We start from the raw sequence: 24246 nt of genomic DNA, 5'->3' as shown, positions 1-24246 counted from the left end.
GAGTTTGATGATAAGCCAGGCTTGAGGCTAATGGATGAACCATACCCCAAAAGTGGATGTGTATCAGCATGTACAAGTATTCAGTAGAGTGACATAGGTCTTTGTCATTAAGTCTGTGCTAACTGGTTGTGGCGCTGATGACTTGGTTTAAGGTGGAAGGATGCTTGCTTAATTTACTGAAAGGATTAAAATCAGACATGACAGAATCCAGATTCAAAAGTATCACAATAGATAGGAATGTTGGACTGAAACTAAAATGATGAAGTTTAATAAAGATAAATGTAAAATCTCCCATGTACAGTAAGTGCAAGGCATACATAATTTGGGAAAAGTTCCTGTGGGAAAAAATTTACGGTTTTTATTAGGCTTTAAATTTGAGTTAACAGGATGAAGCTGCTTACTTTGAAGATCTATCTAAAACAGTTTTTACAATGGTTTTATGAAGTTCTAGAAGACAGACAATGAATAAAAGACAAAATGGAAATAGATTTTGATTAAACATAAGGAAAATCTTTTAAGTAGACCAGAAGAACAAAGAATTTTGGTTAATTCAGGTCTTGCTAATTTCAAGTCTGGTCAGTTGTTCATTCACTTACCATCTGGGAAATTTCTGATCTGATCAATAAGCATTAGTATGCAGTGTTATGTTGATAGATTTATTCTCTCATTTTATTTTGTTTTCTGTCTGTTCTGTATTTTTCGTTTCTTTATTTTTTTCCTGCCTTCTGTTCTGTTACTTAAACATTTTCATTTTCTCCTTATCAATTTATTACTATTTTTTAAATCTTGCACTGTACTATAGAAATATGTTGGCTAAACTAAATAAAATCCTCATAATTAGATAAGACAAATAAGAATAGTCATTATTTATTGGATGCTTACTGTGATCAAAATACTGTAGTAAATGTTTTACTGATGCTATCTCATACAATCCTCAAAACAATCTTTTGAAGTAGAAGTTATCTGCCCATTTCATAGGTGAGAAAACTGAGACTCAGAAAGATTTTAAAAAGTGCTCAAGGATATTTGCTGTAAAGATCTATTTGATTCCAGAGTTGATACAATCACTCACATATACTTTTTATTTTTATTTTTGGCCACTTTCCAAGAAGTAAATTATTTTCATAGAAGTGGGATCTTAAAGGTTCTGGATAGCTAAAAGATATATTTTATTTTTAATTTCTCCAATCACTTATTCTGCTTGGATTCATTTTTACACAAATTCAGAAATATACATAGCTAGATTTTTTTATTTTTATTACCCATCATTTATCAGAAAAAGAAAGCATCATTTCCCTTGAGAAGTAAAGGAATAAACTGAGGATTTAAACTATTATTCTTCAAGAACAAAAATTTAATTTGTCAACTTCCATAAACTTTATAGTGTCTCAGGAAAGTCCCAGAAACAAGAAGAAACATATCATTATTCTGTGTAAATTTTACTTGCTTCGGAGAATAGGTGAGGAGCCATTTTTTAAGACTGAGGCAAGCAAAGTAGAAGTTAAAGAAAAAATGTAGAAATTAAGAAATTAAAAAAAAAACATAGAGAAATAGAGAGGTCAAATACCAAATTTAAAAGTATATAATAATTTAAGCACTTTAACATGATACTAAAAATATTTCATAAAAATATTGTTTGGTTTTAAGTAAATTAAATGAGTATGTATTTATAAAAATGAACTATTAAATACTCAGCCATTTGTTGAGATCTTGTTTTATGAAAATAAAAATCATGTTGAAAAAGATTCATCCTCTTAATTGAAATCAATTCTGTAAGTTTGTGAGGATTCCTGGTATATATTTATGAGGCAAAAGACCCTAAGTACTTATAATATTATTAACATGAGAGAGGAAAACAATATGAGAAACCAGGAGTACATAAATCCTTCTTTCACCCCTTTCTTCCATTATGAAGTCCCCTAAAAGTTCCACTGGCTTAAAATGTGAGATTTTTCTATGTCAGTATGTAGGGGCATTCCAATGGAAGTTATTCAAATTTTATATCACTCTGTGTTCCCAGGCTCACCAAGAACTATGATGACAACAGTTATGATCTCATTTTTACATGAGGATTTAGGAAGCTGGTAATTGCTCTCTAACCTTGTTCTGAGAACAGCGTGTGCTTTTCTAGGAAAATGATTTTCTCTTCATAAGGTTACCATGATTTTGGTAGGAAGAGAACTGTTTTCTTGTAGGAAGTTTTGCTTTTATTACTGAAACTAACCAACAAAGTATTATCTGGTTCAAACAACATGTTATCAGTAAGTCCAACATAAGACACACAAAAACAGTTTAATTCTGGGTAATGTGGAAGTAGAAATAAGGGTACAGCTCTGTCCCTTGGTTATTCCATGTATGCATAATTTTCTGTTGAACCTTTTAGAGTCCGGACAGCACAACTAGAAAAAATCCTCTAAAATCTATATAGGTCATTAGATTAGGAATCTAAAGACCTACAGTCCCAGGCCTATCAGCAAGGTGTATTAACGAACCTCTAAGGGTCCCAATTTCCTCATCTGTGACATAAAGAGATTGAACTAGGCATCTCTCAGCTAAAATATTTGAAGGATCCATTAGCAACGAGATGCAAATCACAAAATCTTCTGTGCTTTCTCAGCTCTCTACTGCAAACTAAGATGCTCACGAAAGGTGAAATTTTCATGCCTACCTCAAAATTCTGGGTATTGGATTATTTTTAATCTTAAAAATTTTAAGGGCATTCAAGAGAAAATTACAATATAAATGTAAATTATAACATTATCCTGTTCCAAACAATTTCATTGTCATTGATCTTGGATCAACTTGAGCAACTATTTAGTATGACAGGAGTATCTTCTCTATGAAGATGGTCCACCGTCTAGAAGGGGGTCGGTCATCTCACGGACGCCCCCCGCTCTTCCCTGAGTGGCTCTGGATGCCCAGGGGTCGCTTGGAAGGGATTGGGGCGCAGAGGGAAGAGTTGGATGAAGTTGCCCGAAGAGGCCGTTGAGGGTTCAGGGGGTATTGGGAAAGGCCTATTCCTTCTTGATTTCGACCTAAAGCTCCCTGTGATGCGAGCCACAGCCGACCCGTAGAGCCCCCAGCTCCATCTCCACATGGAGGGAGACCCACGCACCCTGAGATGCCCCCCCACCCCAAGGGGGAGCTGACGGCCACCCTCCCCCCGCCCATGGCTCCCCGCCCAGTCCCCACCCAACAGAGGCCTCGGGCTCCAGGCCCACCACCGCCAGCCACCCCAGCACCATCTTCCCGGAACTGGCCTCTACCCCACTGGCCCCGCCCCTCTTCGGAGAGCACCCAATGGGCGGAGCCGAGGCCGCGGTGGGCGGGGCCGGCGGCGGGCGCCTTTAAAGAAAGGCAGAGGGTGAAAGGAAGCGGGAGAGGAGAAGAAAGAGAAGCCGGGCGGCGAGGCGCCGTCCAATGACAAAGCCCAGGGGTGGGCGCCGGCCGCCATCTTGCACCGGCGGCGGGATCGCCCGCGTCCTCCGCCCTCGGAGGGGGAGGGGCGGCGGCCGAGGCGAGAAAAGTAGCGACAGGCGCGCCGGGCGGTAGGCGCCTTCAGCGGCCGCCGCCGCGGAGCCGGCCGGGCGCGGGGGGAGGCGGCGGCGGGGCCCGGCGGGCGCGGGCGGCCCCGAGCGGCCTCCGATGCGGCGCTCCGGGAAGAGGCGGCGGCCCCCGGCGGCCCCGGCCTCGGCCTTCCGGGGCGGCGGCGGGAGGGCCGGGGCCGGGCTGGCGGCGCAGGAGGAGAAGGTGGTGCACTCGCGCTCGCAGCTGTCGCTGGCCGACACCACCAAGGCGCTGGGCGAAGCCTTCAAGCTGTTCATGCCCCGCAGCACGGAGTTCATGAGCTCGGACGCGGAGCTCTGGGGCTTCCTGTGCAGCCTCAAGCACCAGTTCTCCCCGCACATCCTGCGCAGCAAGGACGTCTACGGCTACGCCTCCTGCCGGGCCCTGGTGCCCGACCCCCCAGCGCCCCCGGCGCGCAGGCCGGCGCGGGGCCGCGCGGCCCGGAGGGCGGCCCGGAGGAGGCGCCGCGGAGTCCGGGCGGCCGCCGCCCGCAGGAGGAAGAAGCCGCCGCCGCCCCCGCCGCCCCCGCCGGCGCCCGGGGAGACCCGCGCCGCGGAGCCCGGGCCCCTCGGCGCCTGCTTCGGCGGCCGCACCCTGGAGGAGATCTGGAGGGCGGCCACCCCGACGCTGACCAGCTTCCCCACCATCCGCGTCGGCGGCGACGTGTGGGGCGAGCGCAGCCTGGCGGCCGTGCGGCGCCGGGCGCGCCAGGTCCTGCGCGTGAACCTGGAGCCCGTGGTGAGGCTCCGCCGCTTCCCGGTGCCTCGGGCGTGAGCGGCAGCCGCCCGCCCCCGGACGGAGCCCCGCCGGGAGGGACGAACAGGTGTCAGTCGAGTGTTTACAGATGCGGCCGGACTCGGGCCCCTTGTGCACTTTACGGGCGAAGCAGCCGCCGGAGGTGCGCCCTGGACGCAGCGCCGCCGTCTGGGACCCCGGGCTGTGCGCCCTCCGCCGCCCCTCGGCGCCCGGTCTGCGGGGGGAGGAGGCCGCCGGACCCTCCGAAGGGCCCCCCTTCCTTCTCCCCCCGACGGGGACGTCCCCGGGACCGCGGGGCAGCCCCTCCTCCCCTTCGGACTCTACCTCACCGGTCTGGAAGCCCTCCGAAGAAGTCATTCTTTTTCCAAAGGAATTTGGTTCCGCGCTCGTGTCATAAGTCAGAACCCACTTGCTTTTGACACCCCTCCTCCTCCTCGATACCTCCCCCCCCCCTTTCCGTTTGGCCTGCCACCCCTCTCTCCGGACGACCGGTCGCCGTGTTTCGTGGTGGTGCACTCTCTCGTGCTCAGGGTATTCCGACTCCCGCTCGGTTCCCGGTGTGGACTGGATTCCAGCGCTCTGACCAAGGATGTTTTCCAAGCGACACCAGCTTGTGACGGACTCCTCATCGTGCAAGGATTTGTACGGCTTTGATGGCACGCAAAGAGATGCAAAATGCAACTGTGTTGGTTATTTTAAGGTGTTTCTAAAGATTTTTCTATTGACAAAGTTTATATTTACTGAGCTTCTAAAGAAAATGGTAGAAACTCAAAAGTTTTGTTTAGGGAAAGTTAACTTGTTAAAAATTGAATAAAAATTAAAGTGCACTGAAACCATATGGCTTGTGATTTAAAAAAAAAAAAAGGGATGCATTATAAAAAACAAAACACGTGTTGGTTAAAGAAATGGATGGAATCCAATTAGAAATGATTTGGCCTTGTACTGGTCCAACATACAAGTCCAGGAATATTTCGAGGGCAATATATTTTGAAATGGGAGTCCAATCGGAGAAATGAATCATACCTTTTGTGGTTAAAACGATAAACAGAATACTCATTAGAATCCTCAGAATTATACATGGTCTAGAAGAGAGGGGGCATTTCTTGGTATAAGTAACTGGTTGAAGTTACTTGGGGCAAAATAGCTCTCATGTTCTTTCTTTTTGTTGTTGGATAAAAAGACGTGTCCAGACTATTATCACCACTTTTATAAACGTGTTAGTTGACTTTTTTGCTCCACCAGTTTCCTTTTTTATCTTGTTTCCCTTTAAGTTCATGTGTGCAGTTATGGGTCTTTGATAGCTGAAGACCACAAGCAAGCCACAGAGTGGTGACCCTGCTTTTACACTTTAATAATACGTAGTGTTTATACCACATGGCCCAGTGTTACTTTAGATTATTCAAGTGCCTTTGGTCATTGGTGGCAGCAAGACTTAATGGTTTTTAGCCAGTGGTGCCACAGCCAGATTTTACTGTAATGTCTAAAGGGTCAAGTAGAGTTTTTGTACCACTATCATTTCAAATTTGGGTATTCTGCCACGGAGCGATCTGTCCTGGGCTGGAACTTGACATATGTAATACTCAATATTAAGGTCTATCTCTGCTTGGTAGCTTCTTAGGAGAATAATGAGCTGCAATTTTGACTCTTGTGTTCTTAGAATTTAAATGGCATAGCTTTCTGAAATGATTTTTTTCCCCAAGCTTAATAGTCCATTGTAGGAGCTTTGTGACTTTAATTTCAGTGTTTTTGTTAAAAAGAATATTTTATATATACACATATATATGACTTTATACCACTTTCCCAGTAAAGCATCATATTCTTTTATTCACTAGTCAACAGTAATGCATTGTTACAAACACTCACATGAATAAATAAAAGTGAATAATTGGAAGATGGAGAGTGTTAACTTATATTTGTGTGATAGGAAGCTTATCTATATTCTTCTGGTTATTAGCTTCCACTGCCAATTATATTTCACTTATATAGGGTTTCTCCTCATCCGTTCCCCTCTCCCCCCTCTATTAACTTAGGCTAACTAGCACCTGAGGGGAAACATTTTGTATTTGTACCACTTCACTTTGTATATAGTTTTATAATAATTAAGAAATCTAATGGCCATATTAGAATGTAATTTCAGCATACAGCTTATCTAGATAGTTTCCCAGAGGATTTTGAAATCAGACTTAGCTGGGAGGATAACTTTCCTCGGCACAAAACTGAAAACATATTCACGGACACCATGCATTTATTGTAACTGAGATGCTTAATATTTTTTTCTCTCATGCCTTGTTGCTTTAGTACACTTGAACTCACATAAATGCTTCTTTGGATTACCTGGGCAGTCTGACTTCAGTTTGGATCTAATTGCCCTTCCTGAATACAATGTTTTTTATCGGATTGACTGAAAAATTCATGCCATTTCTAGTTTGTAAAAATGATGTAAATCATTATTTTTGCCAAGTTGAGCATATGTTACAACTTCTAAAATGTGAAGAAACAACTAATATAGTTGATTAGCATATTAATAGGAAAGTGGAAGTATTTTATGGGTACTTTGGGGCAGAATGTGAAAATGAACTTGGCATGGTGGCCTTTATGGTGAGGCAACCGTTTACTGTCCTCTAAAGTGAGTCTGTAGCTTAGCTTGTAGATAGTTTTTGTAAGAAATCCTGTGATCGTTATTCATTCTTTTACCTTCTCATATCTCAAATGGCACAAGTAGAGAGGGGAAGCCAGAAGGAAGTGTATCACCTTGCTATGCTTCCAATGAATTTTTAACTCTTGAGTGCCTAAACGTGGTGACTGGCACCTCAAATAACCTTTTGAAATTCCCGATGTCATTTTTTATCCTTCCTGTCAACCAGCAACTTATTTTTATGTTATGATTGTTGAGGGCAAGCTTCGTTGTTGATAGTGCAAAGTGTCGTTGGGGTGTGTATTTATTTTGTCCAAGTTTGAGTACCCTATTGGGCAAGTGTAACTTAAGCCAGTGGCTGACACCTATTGATTTGCTATGTGCAAATCTGAAAACTCTTTAATAAAAAAATAAAAAAAATTAAAAATATTTGAATACAAAAAACTGAGCAATTTTGAACTCAAAGTTTTTTGTTGTTTTAAGGGTTGCCACAGCACCCTTTAAATTGTGTTTTTTAATGGACATATATTCATAATATTTTATCTGTGTGTAAAATATTTCTTGATGGACTGTTATGTCTTAAGTGCATTATAAGGCAATTATTTGTAATGGAAGTGAATTTTTTTTGGACAGTTTGATGTGCATATGAGTAAGATTTACAATCTGGTTGTACTTTGCTTTTTAATTTATTAACTGTAAATAAATTTTAGAGAATACACAATGTCTGTGTTTTCTAATGATGTTAAAAGTTTTTGAAATGGGATTTTATGTTTACATGTGAATTGGAAAGCATTTTAATATGCTATAGGATAAACTTTGACTTTTTTGTGAACTTCAAACTCCTGGAGGTTTTGAGATACGTGTTTTGTGCTATCTTGGGAATCTATGTTACATCAGTTCCCTACTGACCTAGTGAGTCTCCAGGACAGTGCCTCATGCTGAAGCCCAAGCCATTACCCAGTTTGTCAGTGATAAAGACTTAAAAAATGCATCACAATTTAGTTTTGAGTCCTGACTCCAAGTCCCCCTTGGTAGTGGTAGAAATTCTAAAGCTCACATTCTTCCAAATTCTGAAAGAAAAGAATGTTCCATATGAGGAGCATCAGTAAGGGTTGTTTCACAGAATAAGAATAGAGCTAGACTTTTCATTACAGTCTAGAACAGGGGTGGGCAAACTTTTTGACTCGAGGGCCACAATGGGTTCTTAAACTGGACCGGAGGGCCGGAACAAAAGCATGGATGGAGTGTTTGTGTGAACTAATATAAATTCAAAGTAAACATCATTACATAAAAGGGTACGGTCTTTTTTTTCAATAGTTCTATTCATTTCAAATGGGCCGGATCCGGCCAGCAGGCCGTAGTTTGCCCACGGCTGGTCTAGAAGGTAGAAGTGGAATATTAGCAGGGGCAGGATTCACAGCTCTGTGTGGCCTGATTTTGTCTTTGTACCTGAGTTGCATCAAAAATGGAGTCGGCATAATGTAACAGCTGTGAATCACAGTGCCTGGGATAGAATAAAGTCTTTTTCGTTTGCGTTAGAACTCTTAGATAAATTACATAAACTTTCTGTGCCGTTGCTTCCTGGAGACCAATGTGGTGAGTAAAAGAATGGATTACTGAAAGGATAAAAATGCATATTAATGGTGGCCACATAGGAACTAATAAATGCTATGAATTGGAGTCATGGGTGCTGAGAATAAGTATAGATGCCGAGAGTGGTCCTTTGGGAGTTTAGCATCCTGAGAACAGAGTGTGGTCTGTCTGGGATAGCTAAAAGACAAGAGAAGCTAATTTGTGGTTGAATTAAAGATAAATCTATTTTTTTTTTTTAGCCTGCTGACAAATATACAGCAGGAGGTTGGATTAAGTTGACTTATTAGACAGTTTTCAGTATTGGGAGGTTTTTAGGCAGTCTTAAAAATTTGGGGTCTTCTTTTATCACCCTGATACCTTTAAAAGATGTTTAAAATGAGCTGCTTATGTGTTTTAAACTATCTGAGAATTTATAAAAGTAATTGATTAAAGTTACTGACCTAAGAACTTGCTAAATTTCCACACGAAGTTTTCACTTGGAGTAAATTCATACGGATTGCTTAAGTGCCATGTTACTCTACATGTGCAGGACTAAATCGGAATTAAATTTGTGTGAGGTTTGTACGTCCTATGTTAAAGGAAACAAATGAGTACAATAGTTACGTTTGAAGCAACAAAAATTACTAAAAGCAAAAAGATCCTAGTTGAAGCACTGATACTGATTTTTAGATTTAGGCTCTAAAGCTTTTAATTCAGCTCTAGTTCCACATGACACAAAGAATAACAGAGCATAGTCTGCCTTGATGAGCAAGCCAGAGTTCTGTAGTATCTGAAGGTGACACAAAGGAATGTTCTTAGATGGAAGTTACCCAGTAGTAGGAAGCTGAAAACTGCCTGATTTCAGATTTCACAAGAACAATAACTTCTCACTGTCCGCATTCATTTGTTTTGATACATGTCACCCCAAACCTTCACCTATAACATTATAAACATATACAGGGCCCACATGAAAGGTAACGATCACAACTTCAAACACAATTGTTTGAATAAATATTCTACTGAACACAAAACTAGACTTCTTTTGCTTCTGAAACTATTCATAGAAATGTTGCATTGAGATTCTTCCAAGTATTGAAATTAACTGTAAAGTGTATGTGTGTGTGTGTGTAAATATATATATATACACACACACACATATATATACATACACTTTAGGATTTTTTAAGTACATGTTCTTTAAATGTTTATTAGAACATAGAAAAAAGGGTGTGACTTAGGGTTCTAAAGTCTAGGTTAAAATATTATTGAAGCATATTAAAAATTAATATATTAAAAGAATTATTAACACAGCTTCATAAAATTTCCTAAGTTCAATATTCTCATGGAACCAACACGCAGGTTAAAAAACAACATCAGAGCATTACCAGTGCCCTAAGGACCCCTTATACCCCTTCCAGTCACCATCTCCCCTCCAAGATAACAGTTATCCTGACTTCTTACAGCGTGGGTAACTTTTGCCTGTTTTTGGATTTTATATACATAGAATTATGTATCATGTGCCTAATTTATTCACTCAAAATTATGTTTGTGAGATTTATGTAAGTGCATGTAGTTGTAAATTGTTTATTCTCACTGGTGTATAGAATTCCATTGTGTAAATATTCTACAGTGTTTCTGCAACTCATGATGGGTATTTAGGTATATTCCAATTTAGAGCAACTGTGATTAAAATGTTAATAACATTAGAATACATGCCCTTTGGTGAAATTTTGGTGGGAGGGCTGGGGTGGCATTTACCTAGGAGTGAATTTGCTTGGTCACATGTTATTCAAATGATCAGCTTTGGTAGATTTCCCCAGTGGTTATACCAATTTACATGAGCTTTTAGGGCCGTGTGTGAGAGTTCTGGATATTTTACATCCTTGCCAACAGGTGGTATCTTTGGTCTTTTTCATTTTAGCCATCCTGATATGTAAACAGACTTTTATAAAAATTAAAGACATTTAAACCAAGTAATGTATACACATGGTGTAACCTCCCCCCACCCACACACATCTTAAATAGCATATAAGAACTTACTGTAAATTCACCATAGCTAAGATCTGGAAACAGCCTAAGTGCCCATCAGTAGATGAATGGATTAGAAAACTGTGGTACATCTACACGATGGAATACTATGCTGCTCTAAAAAGGAAGGAACTCTTAACATTTGCAACGTCATGGATGGAACTGGAGAGCATTATGCTAAGTGAAATAAGCCAGTCAATGAAGGAAAAATACCGCATGATCTCACTCATTCATGGATAATAGAGACCATTATAAACTTTTGAACAATAATAGATACAGAGGCAGAGCTGCCTCAAACAGATTGTCAAACTGCAGCGGGAAGGCCGGGGAGGGTTGGGGGGCAGGAGGTAGGGGGGTAAGAGATCAACTAAAGGACTTGTATGCATGCATATAAGCATAACCAATGGACATAAGACACTGGGGGATAGGGGAGGCTAGGGGACTGTCTAGGGCGGGGGGATAAAATGGACACATATGTAATACCCTTTGTAATACTTTAAGCAATAGATTAAAAAAAAGAAGAACTTACTGTAATAATAATAAAAATATCCCTACCTCACCAACAAACACCCCTTTCCTGGTGGCAACACTTTTTATAAGTGAGATATTTTGTATTTATACTTTTAGTGAACAATTTTAAGGGCAGTTTTAGGTTTAGAGACAAATTGCACAGAAAGTACAGAATACCCCATGATCCCCCAGCCTCCAATTATTAATACCTTGCATTAATATGGATACATTGATTATAACTGATAGGTCACATGTTATTCAAATGATCAGCTTTGGTGGATACTGTCAGTTTCCCTAAGTGGTTATACCAATTTACATGAACTTTTAGGGCCGTGTATGAGAGTTCTGGACATTATGGACACATTATTAACTAATATTAGGGTTTGTTCTTTATATTGTACAGTGTCATAAGTTTTGTTTGTGTTTTTTTTGTTAATCCTCATCGAGTATATTTTTTCCCATTGATTTTTACAGAAAGTGGAAGGGAAGGAGGGAGGGAGGGAAGCAGAGAGAGAGGGGGTGGGGGGAGAGAGAGAGAGAGAGAGAGAGAGAGAGAGAGAGAGAGAGAGAGAAGTGAGAGAGACACATCTATTCGTTGCCTGCCACACGAGTCCTGACTGGGGCCAAAGGTTGAGCCTGCAACCTAGGTGTGTGCCCTTGACCAGAAATCGAACCCATGACCCTTCAGTGCATGGGCCGACACTCTAACTGCTCAGCAACACTGGTCAGTTTCATAGATTTTGACAAATGCATTATGTCAGGTATCCACCATTACAGTATCACACTGAGTAGTTTCACTACCCTAACAATGCCCTGTGCTCCACTTAGTCATCACTTCCTCTCTTCCTCTGAACCCCCGGCAACCAGTGATCTTTTTACTGACTATAGTTTTGTCTTCTTCAGAATGTCATATAGTTGGAATCATAAAGTACACAGCTTTTTCAGAGTGGCTTCTTCTACTTAGCAATACGTATTTAAGTTTCCTCCATGTCTTTTACCTCCCTCACTCCCTCCCTTCCTTCATTTCTTTCTCTTGTTAATGAAGTTTATTTTTTAAAACAGTTTTAGGTTTACAGAAAAATTGACCAGAAAGTGCAAAGAATTCTTTACTAATATGCTTCTTGTTTTGCTGGAGTACATCCTCAGATAACTCCCTAATAAAGAGTGAATATAGTCAAATGTTCTGAGGCTTTGCATGTCTCAAAATATTTTTATTCTGTTCTCACATTTAATTGACAGTTTTGATAAGTTTGGAATTCTAGGTTGTGATGACTCATTGCCCCTTCCCTAAGTGGACCCAGACTATACCACTGTTGGAATTATCATGTCTACTTTTTATAGTGTTTCTGACTCATACTGTCATTTTTATCTTATTCTATTCTTTTGAAATGATTCACAAAGTCCAGCCCACACTCAAGGCAAAGGGAATGAGGCTCTACCTTTTGAATGGCCTTAAAAAGAATCTTTGAACATATTTTCAACTACCACTCTGCCCTCTGGGCTTAATTATTTACATTCATCTCACATGCAAAATAACCTTACCCTGTCCTCTCAAAGTCCAGTACCCTAAAGGACTCCTTATACCCCTTCCAGTCACTATCTATCTTCTCTCCAAGATAATAATTATGCTGACTTTTTTTTACAGCATAGGTAACTTTTGCATGTTTTGGATTTTATATACATAGAATTATGTATCATGTGCCTAACTTATTTCACTCAAATGTTTGTGAGATTCATTCATATAATTGCATATAGTTGTAATACAGGTCCTTAAGTACACTTTCTCTCAATCTGAAGACCTGTGAATTAAAGATAACTAACAGTCCATGGTGGCACAGGCTTAGGATAACCAGAATAGACACTACTGTTCAAAAAGAGGGGAAAAAGGAGATTCACAAAAATCACTGGTCCATAGTAATTCTAAAATTCAGCTGGGCACAGGTGACAATTCCTTTTAGGACTCAAAGCCTGGAAATAAGTTTCTATGGATCCAGCTTTACCCTCTGGGTTTCTTTTTTTTTTTTCTTTTTTTTAATTAAATCTTTATTGTTCAGATTATTACATTTGTTCCTCCTTTTCCCCCCCATAACTCCCCTCCTCCCACTTCCCGCCCCACCCTCCGCCCTCACTCCCCACCCACTGTCCTCATCCATAGGTGCACAATTTTTGTCCAGTCTCTTCCCGAATCTCCCACACCCCTTTTCCCCCCAAGAATAGTCAGTCCATTCCCTTTCTATGTCCCTGATCCTATTATAATCACCAGTTCATTCTGTTCATCAGATTATTTATTCACTTGATTCTTAGATTCACTTGTTGATAGATGCATATTTGTTGTTCATAAATTGTATCTTTACCTTTTTCTTCTTCCTCTTCTTAAAGGATACCTTTCAGCATTTCATATAATACTGGTTTGGTGGTGATGAACTCCTTTAGCTTTTCCTTATCTGTGAAGCTCTTTATCTGACCTTCCATTCTGAATGATAGCTTTGCTGGATAAAGTAATCTTGGTTGTAGGTTCTTGGTATGCATCACTTTGAATATTTCTTGCCACTCCCTTCTGGCCTGCAAAGTTTCTGTTGAGAAATCAGCTGACAGTCGTATGGGTATTCCCTTGTAGGTAACTGAGTTTCTTTCTCTTGCTGCTTTTAAGATTCTCTCTTTGTCTTTTGCTGTTGGCATTTTCATTATGATGTGTCTTGGTGTGGTCCTCTTTGGATTCCTTTTGTTTGGGGTTCTCTGCGCTTCTTGGACCTGTAAGTCCATTTCTTTCACCAGGTGGGGGAAGTTTTCTGTCATTATTTCTTCAAATAGGTTTTCAATATCTTGCTCTCTCTCATCTTCTGGCACCCCTATAATTCTGATGTTGGTACGCTTGAAGCTGTCCCAGAGGCTCCTTACACTATCTTCGTATATTCGGATTTTTTTTTTCATTTTGCTTTTCCGTTTGGGTATTTTTTGCTTCTTCGCATTTCAAATCTTTGATTTGATTCTTGTGATCCTCTGGTCTGCTGTTGGGATTCTGTATAATATTCTTTATTTCAGTCAGTGTATGCTTAATTTCTAGTTGGTTCTTTATCACAACATTGAGAGTCTCATTAGATTTCTTGAGGATCTCATTAATTTTATCAGCGGCTTCTAGACAGTTCTTGAGAGACCTTAAAAGTGTGGTTTTCAGCTCTATATCCTCCATTTCTGTCATTTCTGTCCTGTTTCTTTGTCTCGCATTTTTTATGCTTTCTTGGTGCACCCCCTTGTGGTCTTTGTGCTCAGTCTTGTTGTAGTTAAGACTTGATTGTTGTAGGTATTACTGGGGGGGGGATTTGGCCTCCAGGCCAACTGGCTGTGAGAATCAGCTGTGTCTGCAGTGAGAGAACTTCTATCCTCTGGGGAGGTGATAATCTAGCCTTTGCCTGAGGCTATCCAGCAAATGCCTCTGTGCAGGGCTTGGGCAGGGCGGGTCGCACGGGATCAACAGGGCGGGTGGAGCGAGCAGTTATGGCTGCTCTCAGTCCCGTCGCCAGAGGCTCTGCCTCTCAGAGTCCCAGCAACCACAGCAAACCTCGAAGAGAAAGCTGCCCTCGAGTTCTGACCGATGCCAGACAGTCCCACTTCTCCCGTTTGAGTCTGGGTCCCTAGAGACTTGCCCAGAACTGGAGCTCAGAGCCTGAGGCTCCCTCCTGATTGAAAACGACAACTGCGCCCTCAGCCACCAGCCCGCTCCGCGCGCACCTCCGCACCTTTGTATTTTCCGCACTGCGCCTCCTCTGAGTCTCGGTATGCGGTTCTCTTTCCTTCTAGTTGAAGAATTTCCCCTCAGCCAGCCTTCCTGTGGTTCTGGGTGATGTCCGTTCCGTCTTTTAGTTGTATTTTTGAAGTGGTTGTGCGCGGCAGCAAACTCCGGTGTTTACCTATGCCACCATCTTGGTTCCCCTCCTGGGTTTCTTATTTCATCCTTTGAGTCATTCCTCCTTTTTCATAAAAGGTAGCCTGTGTTTGCAGCTGCATATTTTTCATAACCTACTTATTGATTCTAGAAGTTTGTGGGTTCAAAGCTGTCTTTCATTGCACTGCCTCCATTCTTTTAAGCAAACCTCAAAAGAACAGAGATAGTTAATAGGCAATTTTTAAGGGCAGTTTTAGGTTTAGAGACAAACTGCTACTTTGGGCTTGTGCTGAGGAACAACATTTTCTTTCAAGATCTAATTGGCAGCATCCCTTCTAGAAGCTTCCAGTTATGGAAACAGCCCAAGTACCCATCAGTAGATGAGTGGATAAAAAAAATGTGGCACATTTACCCAATGGAATAAATTTACACAATGGAAAAATTTTCTGGCATTGTTTCTCAAATATCATCTGTTCAGCTTCATTTTTTTTTTAATATATTTTATTGATTTTTCACAGAGAGGAAGGGAGAGAGATAGAGAGAGTTAGAAACATCGATGAGAGAGAAACATTGATCAGCTGCCTCCTGCACATCCCCCACCGGGGATGTGCCCGCAACTCAGGTACATGCCCTTGACCGGAATCGAACTCGGGACCTCTCAGTCCGCAGGCTGACGCTCTATCCACCGAGCCAAACCGGTTTCGGCTATTCAGCTTCATTTTTAAGGTAATAATTTAACCTTTGATAAGGGCTGCATCATTAATGTTATTTGTGTCAATAAAATGTGAAACTATATTTAAATATATGACTAAATGTAAGTAGTATCTATCAGTTAGGAATGCATTCAGCTGCAAGTAACAGAAAACCTGCCACCAGTAGCTTAAACAGAGACTTACAAAACAGGGTTCAAGCTATACTACCTTAAGGCAGTCGTGTCAGCCAAAACACCTACTTCAAAATATTGGAAGACATGTTAGCAATAATTAATACTAATAATGCCAATATTCATTCATTACTTACCGCTTGCCCTTTTCAAAGTGCATTACATGTAACAGCATTTCAGGTGCACAACAAACCTGTGAGGTGGAATGGTGATGTCTTTTGAAAGTCTTTCCTTTTCTTCTCCAAGTCACAGACTAGCTGTAATATTTCTAGGGCACGTGGCATCATCCAAATGGCTCCAAGGTTTGTTTTGCTAATCAATGCATAAGCAAGCATAAGAATTCTAGACTCTAATGCTTTTGACTTACGCAGAAACCAGCCCGACCTTTTCAAATCACGTTAAAGTTCCATGATGTTTAATAGCCTTTTGGAATGAACCTTTCAGAAGGTGCTCCTGTGGGTGTATTGGCTTTGTGCTTCTGTTTACAAGAATGTTGTCTCCCAGAAGGCACTGCAACTTTTATATCCATTATAAATTATCAATTAAAATGAAAACCAATACTTTCACTTCGTCTTTTTGCTGACATTTTCTAGCATATGCTAAGTTAACAAGTTTCACTTTATTTAATTCTTGTCATCATATAACTACATTAATATCATCACAGAGCAATGGTGTCCGCAAGTGTAGTATCAGCTCTGGAAACTTCAGATGTGGCAGTGATGGGAGCTAGGGTGGGAATAATGGATGATTCCAGTGAATGAACCTTTGAATGTATCTGTTATCTTGGTGAATCCTACATATCTTTTCAAAAACTAGTTTACTCTTGAGCTATATATTTTAAACAAAGCAAAAACAAACAAAACAAAACAAAACAAAAAACAGAAGGGGCTCATTAAAATTGTATGTCCTAAAGGTGTGACAAACATCCAGTGGCTTTTTGCAGAAGCGTTTGGCCAAGGGGCAAAGTTCTTGGGTAAGTCTCCAAACCTGGAACCATTGCAGACTTGGTTGTATGAGTATGGAGCTGAGTATGGAGCGTGATCCATGAAAGAGTGTCCTTCCAGGAGTGGGGAACCGTTTTTCTGCCAAGGGCCATTTGGATATTTATAACATCATTTATGGGCTACACAAAATTATCCACTTAAAAATTAGCTGCTGTGTTTGGTCAAACGTTTAATGAATTCACCCCTAATGCTTTGGCAGGGCCAGACCCAGTGATTTTGCTGGCCTGATATGGCCCACTTGGCCGGAAGGAGGTGCCACGGGTGTAACTGTTGACGTGCAGCAACCACTGAACCTGAAGTGACTGCGTCGCTCCTGGACTCTGATGCTTGAGGACTCTTTATGCTGATGAAAATGCAGCCATCCTGGACCTTGAAAGGTATGGCGCCACTTCTAGAAACAGCCCATCCCAGTCCCCTCAATTTATTGTTTCAGCCCAGAGAGCCATAGGGCCCTGCCTGGCTTGTCAGCTAGTGAGTGGTAGGGCTGGAATGAGAATCCTTATCATCCAATTCTGTTCAGAGTTTTTTCTGCCCATCCATTTCCCCAGGATGGCTTAGCCCTTCTTGGACTTTTATTGTAGGAATCAAACAGAAGGTAGGTTTCTCAGGTAGCTGAGTTGGGGAAAGGGGCTGTGACAGCAGGGTGGGTCAGAGGCAGGGAGACCTGGAAGGAGAGAGGACATTGAAATGCTAGGAGAGGGGGCTTCGGGGACTCTCTGCCTTCTTTCATTTTCAAAAAATATTTTTTTATTGATACCTGAGAGGAAGGAAGAGGGAGAGAAATAGAAACATCAATGATGGGAGAGAATCATTGATTGGCTGCCTCCTGCACGCCCCCCACCACGGATTGAGCATGCAACCTGGGCATGTCCCCTGACAGAATCGAACCATGACCTCCTCCTGTTCATAGCAGCCGGGTGCCTTCTTACATTTTGATCAGCTCTGGCCTTAATAAAGAAGACTGGGCAGTCTAGTTCTGAGCACTGGTGGAGTTTCAAGCATTGACGAGGCCTGGGGTAAGGGGCACATTGGGTAGGTTTTGGGAAGTCTGTGGGAAATAGGTATATGGATAGGGGTGTGTGTGTGTGTGTGTGTGTGTGTGTGTGTGTGTGTGTGTGTGAGTGAGAGAGAGAGAGAGAGAGAGAGAGAGAGAGAGAGAGAGAATGAGAGTGGAGGAATGTGATATTTATTTTGATTGCCTATTCACATTATTTGCAAATGATTCAAATCATGGGGTATTTTTCTTAAAAAAGCAAGTTCTAAAGAATAATAACGATAATAATAAATAAGGTTATTTCTAGAAATTGATGTGCATTATTAAAAATGTTTTCTCCTGGACCTAGATGGTTTGGCTCAGTGGATAGAGCTTCGGCCTGCGGACCAAAGGGTCCCAGATTCGATTCCAGTCAAGAGCACATGCCCAGGTTGCAGGTTCAATCCCCAGTAGGGGGTGTGTGGGAGGCAACCGATCAATGATTCTCTCTCATCATTGATGTTTCTCTCTCTCTCTCTCTCTCTCTCTCTCTCTCTCTCTCTCTCTCTCCCTCCCTCTCCCTTCCTCTCTGAAATCAATAAAAATATATTTTAAAAAATGTTTTTTCTTGAAATCTTTTTTATTTTAGAAGTTGGCTTTGGTTTCCTCTGAATCCTAAAAGATACAATGGGATATTAAAAATGGTTGGAACAGAACCTTCATTGGAGTGATTTTTAATTCATATCACAGATCAAGCATTCTGGCAGGAGCAACCGAAAATGTACAGAGAAATGAGTTCCCCAGCCAGTGTGGAGCAGAGGGCAAGGTGAAATGGGTGAGTACAAAGATCACAAGGTTTGAAAGCTGAGCTCACAATCAGCACAGCTACCAACCTGCTGTGAGGATTTGGGCAAATCAGGGTTCTTTCTATTTCAAAGTTTCATGGTGCAGGTTAAAGTTCTACATGAATTCTGAACAATCAAAATTCATGCCTGCATTAATGATTCAGAAAAGAGGGCATTAGATGGAGATATTTTGACAGACATTGTAAATCTTTCAAGTTAGTGATAGAAAATGATGATCAGAACTCCAGGATCATATGGCTGAGGTTCAGGAATTTTATTCAATCACCAACGAAGACATTTTAAAACTGAATTTAACCTTGTCCAGGTTTTGTTCTTCTATTATGGCCACTTTTTAGTTAAAATGTTAGAGTAGCGATATGTTTATCTTAGTTACAACAGAGCTAATGTCTGAATAGGGACATTATTAGAAAATTAACGAATAAGGCGTTCCTGTTTCTATTGTAAAGGAAAGTAATCGATTAGCATAAAGTATGTCTCAAATATAGTGACAAGCATATGAAAAACTATTACAGGATTTGTTATGTTGAAAGACTATTATGAAATTTCAAACATACTTACTCATTGACACTGATGCTTAAAAAGAGAGGAATATCAGCCTGGCTAGGTAGCTTAGTTGATTAGAGCATCATCCTGATACCGAAAGGTTGTGGGTTTGCTCCTGGTCAGGGCCATACAAAAATCAACCAATGTGATGGAAGGAGACTCAGGCTGAAGTGGTAAACAGACAATACAATATACAGGTGATGTATTATAGAATTGTATACCTGAAACCTATATAATTTTATTAACAAATGTCGTTCAGTTCAATTAAATGTCAATAAATTGAATGAATTAAAACAAGAATCAATCAATGAATACATAAATAAGTGGAGCAACAAATCAATTTCTCTCTCTTTCCCTTCTCTCTCTAAAATTAATCAATAAAAAAATTAGTTGAAATGATTGCTCTTGAAAATAGACATATAAATAGAATTCTGATGAATTATTTTCCCAATTCTTCATTATTCAAAATAATGCATTATGAATTGCAAAACTAATCTCTCCTCTTAAGGAAGATATTATTTGAGAAAACTTTGATTATAAAGGGCCCCTGTAAATGTCACAGAAAATCATCTTTCCTGTAAATTTTTTGTTTATTTTCTCTATCCTTTTTATATTCTCACCATTTCGTAGATCCTTTTCTGATGTTGAGTTTGGTGTGCTTGTAAGCTTTTCTTGTGTGATTACTTCATGTTATTATATATAAGATTTCTATTATACACCCACTCATATAATGAGAGGTATGTAAGCTGTTTCCACCTTTTCTGGAGAGTTGATTTGCAGTAAACATCCAGAACCTTGAACTGCTGTTCACACCCTTTGGCTCTGTAATTTCACATCTAGAATTTTATTCTAATGATGATCAAAGATGAAAAACTAAATTGGTAGACAGAGCTGTTCATATGTATGTAAGAATATATGTAAAAAATCAGAAATAAACAATGCCCAGTAAGGAACAATAATTATGTGACAATGTATTTACACACTGAAATTTTATGTAGTTATTAAAGTATGTTTTTATAGTACAATTAGTGCTCTGAAGAGAAATGAAAAAGAGAAGCAGTATATAATGTAGAAGATAGATTTCCAATTAAATTTTTTAAATCAAATAGCTCAAAATATTTTTAGGTATAATTTACATAGAGTAGGATTTTTCCTTTTAATATGTATACTTCAATTAGTTTTTGAAAATGTGTACTGTCATGTGATCACCACCATAGTCAAGGTTTTACCACCCCCAAAAGTTTCCTTTTACCCCTTTGTAGTCAATATTCACCCTCTACTCCATTCCTTGGCAAACTATAGTTTTTCATATTCCAGAATGTCCGGTAAATGGAATCATACAGTATTTTACCTTTTGCATCTGGCTTCTTTCACTGCTGAGATTCATCTTATGTTGTGTGTATCAGCACTTCACTCCTCTTCTTGCCAAGCACCATTACTCTGTCTGAACATATCACACTCTCTCCATTCGCCAGTCCATAGACACTTTGGGTTGTTTCCAGTTTCTGCTAATTATGAACCGTTTGTACATAGGACATAATGTTTTTATTTACCTTGGTAAACACCTTAGAAGAAGGATTACTGGGCCATGTGGTAAGTGCATGTTCAAGAAACTGCCAAGCTCGTTTTTGAAGCATCCCTACCAACAATGTCATTTTGCATCCCTTCCAACAATGAGAGTTCTAATTACTTTGCACCCTCCGAACTCATGGTGTGGTCTATTAAAACATTTCAGCCATCCTAATAGGAGTGTAGTGATAGCTCGTTTTTCTAGTGACTAACGACAAGCATCTTTTCATGTGCTTATAAGCCATCCAGATATCTTCTCTAGTAAAATGTCTACATCTTTTTAAGTTGGAGTTGTTTTCTTATTATTGTTTTGAGAATTCTTTACATATGCGGTATATAATTCCTTTGTCAGATATATGATTTGCAAATATTTTTCCCAGTTTATGCCTTGTCTTTTCATTTTATAATAATGTCTTTTAAAGGGAAAAAAGTTTAGTTTTATCAACTTAACCATGTTTAATTTTATTATTCATGCTTTTTTTATAATAAAATATTTAGTTTAGAATAATTTTAGATGTATAAAATATTGCAAAGATAGCATAGAGAATTCCCATACCCCCACACTCAACTCTTTCTCTCATGAATGTTAGTTGGTTCATTTGTCACAACCATTGAATATGGTTTGTTTTTTGTACCCTAAGGAACATTTGCCTGCCCCAAAGTCACAATGTTTTTTCTGTGTGTTTTTTTGTTTGTTCTTTAGAAATTTTATATTTTTAGCTTTATTAGGTCTATGATACATTTTTAGTTAATTTATGTGTATAACCTGAGGTAATGGGAAGGTGTTTTGTTTTTTTTTTTTTTTCCTTTATGGACATTCACTTGTTCCAGCGCTATTTGCTGAATAGATATTTTAATTTATATATAATTATTATATTTATATATAATATATAATAATTATGTCTCTACAGTTAGCACAAGTAAGCAAAAATTTTGAGTGAGCAGACACAACATAGTGACTATATATATTTTAATAGTGAAGGAGGGATGAGCAGATTATGTCACTGAGGGTGGTGGATATCTTAGCCACCCATGTGTCAGTTTCTGACCTTCATTGCGGAGCCTGGGAGGCCTGGCTCTGTGGTGGCTCCTCTTTTTCTATGTGGTCTTATCCAGCAGTTAAGGATCCTTTAATTTTTTTTTAAATATATTTTATTGATTGTTTTACAGAGAGGAAGGGAGAGGGATAGAGAGTTAGAAACATCGATCAGCTGCCTCCTGCACATTTCCCACTGGGGATGTGCCCGCAACCCAGGTACATGCCCTTGACCGGAATCGAACCTGGGACCCTTCAGTCCGCAGGCCGACGCTCTATCCACTGAGCCAAATCGGTTTCGGCGGATCCTTTAATTTTTACTTCCACGTCAACCTTTACAATAAACCCCCGTTATTTGAGTGGCTGATTCTTGCCACTCCTGCAACCCCAGCAAAAACTACGTGTGCACAAAGCAGGCTCCTCTTTATGGGTGAGGATGGATGACTAAAGAAAAACACCTGCTAGTCCCAATACCTCTCCAGAGTTTGTCCTTCATGTGCAAAATTAGAGCTACACATTTTATTATGAAATTATGTTTCTGATAGCTATAAATATATTGCTAAGATCAAGGGGTAATGTAATTACCATTTACTTATTTTTAAATTTATTTTTCATATTATTCCAGCTCAGAGACCAAAGTTCTGAAATCAAGTAAGTTCTGATTTAGGGTGGAGAGAGAATGTTAAAAGTAGAAAATTTCTACTTGGACATAATCCAAGACTTGTGCCAATGACATTGGTATCAAAGATGGCCAAAGTGTCACAAAGCTCGATTTTGCATACTTGAGACATAGTTAAGATCCTGGGCTGGGTTTACAGGCCATTTCCATGACTTTCTTAGCTGCGTGACTTTGAGCAGATTACAAAGTCTCCTCAAGCCTCAGTTCCTTCTTCTGCAAACAGGGGTGATTGGGAGGCTTCGATGAAGTCATGTGACTGGCACAGAGGAAGTGCTCGCTAACTGTCAGCTCTTCACACTGCGCCCTAATATTCCCCCGCACTCACGCCAGGGGGTCTGGGGGCCTTGTGTGCATGCCCGAATTTTCAGGCTAGTTGTTTACTTTGAGATGAAGGCCTCCCGTTGCACTGAGCCCTTGATCCACCCCATCTGTTCAGCTGTCTCTGCCTCCCGATGTGGGTTCCCTCCTCATATTTAAGACTCTTAATTAGTTTGGGGTAATAACATGATCAGCACCACCTGAGCATCAGTTATTAGCAATAAATGTGGCTCCTCTGAGCAGCTATGGCATACTAATTATTTCCACATAAATGTAGCTTTTTGTAGCTCTGATTACCTGCTAAGTGATACCAGTGCATATTTTACACAGTTTTTACTGTTTCTTTTGGAGTCACTTGCCTCAGGTTCATCTCATCAATCCAGAAACATCTGCAATAACATTGGGATAAAATTCATTTTATTTTTTTTTTTCAATTTTTAACTCCAGGGCAATTTTTTTTTTTTTTTAGCATCCCAGTGGGAAGTTCTCTTTCTTTTATTTTCTGCCTCATGTTTCCTAAATAGCCAATTAATTGTTTAATAGATGCTATCTCTGGGAGGGTGTTGCTCTTTGCCAGGCATTAATACTAGTATTGTCATGCCAGTCCTAGCATGGTAATTCTCTCACGGATTTTCAGGGCCACATGATAAAGGCAACAGGCCAAAGAAGCTACTGAATTGAAACAGCTAGAAATTCATTTCAACTGGGATCAGGTTAGCACCTGCTAGCGGCAATGGGCATGGTGGTTAGGGCAGGAGATATGGAAATAAGCCACAAATGAGCAGAATAGGCTGGGTATAAGAAAAAAGTTTTTCCAACACTGTAATCAGACTTTATTTTTGTTAAACTCTGGTATACGTGTGTAAAATAATACAAACACATATTCTTTTAAATGCTTATTTTAATAGTCACACTGGTCTTTCTTGCCTTTTTTCTTTTCTTAATCCCTTTACCCTTCTCATGCATTCACCAGTATGGTGACTGCGAGAGGGAAGGGTGGGGGGGGGTGAAGGTGTAGTAGCAGATATAGGAGGGATAAATGGTGATGGAAGGAGATTTGACTTGGGATGATAAATACACAATACTATATACTACAGATGACGTATTGTAGAATTGTATATCCTAAACCTGTGTAATTTTATTAACCAATGTCACCCCAACAAATTCAATTTGAAAAAGCATAGAAGGAAATAAATTCACTCTGGGTCTCAGTGTTGGGATCCTGTTGGGAGTGATGTGCGTGCTCAATCTAACAGGGGTAGAGCTCTTTAGATCTGATTTTTTTCTTTACAACATTCTGTACAGCAGAAATAGTTCATAATTAATTCATAGCAAATAGACTTAAGGAGTTTAATTGGGAGGAAATCTGGTCAGGAGTCATTGCAGTAGTCCAGGAGAAGTGGAAGTACAGGGAGGGATTAGAG

General features: G+C 40.3%; 1 protein-coding gene across 1 annotated transcript; it reads left to right on the top strand.

Moving 5' to 3' along the window:
* Nucleotides 1–3645: 3645 nt before the first annotated feature.
* CCDC71L (coiled-coil domain containing 71 like) lies at nt 3646–10483 on the top strand (the record flags this gene model as incomplete). The annotated part of the gene is made up of 1 exon (XM_081102177.1): nt 3646–10483. One exon carries the CDS (start codon nt 3646–3648, stop codon nt 4339–4341), a length of 696 nt encoding a protein of 231 aa, XP_080958303.1. The 3' UTR covers nt 4342–10483.
* Nucleotides 10484–24246: the final 13763 nt, after the last annotated feature.

This window comes from Myotis nattereri (assembly GCF_964212035.1).
Source record: "Myotis nattereri genome assembly, chromosome: 11".
Classification (NCBI taxonomy): Eukaryota; Metazoa; Chordata; class Mammalia; order Chiroptera; family Vespertilionidae; genus Myotis; species Myotis nattereri.
Note: the sequence above shows the minus strand (reverse complement) of the source record. Positions and strands in the feature narration are given on the sequence as shown.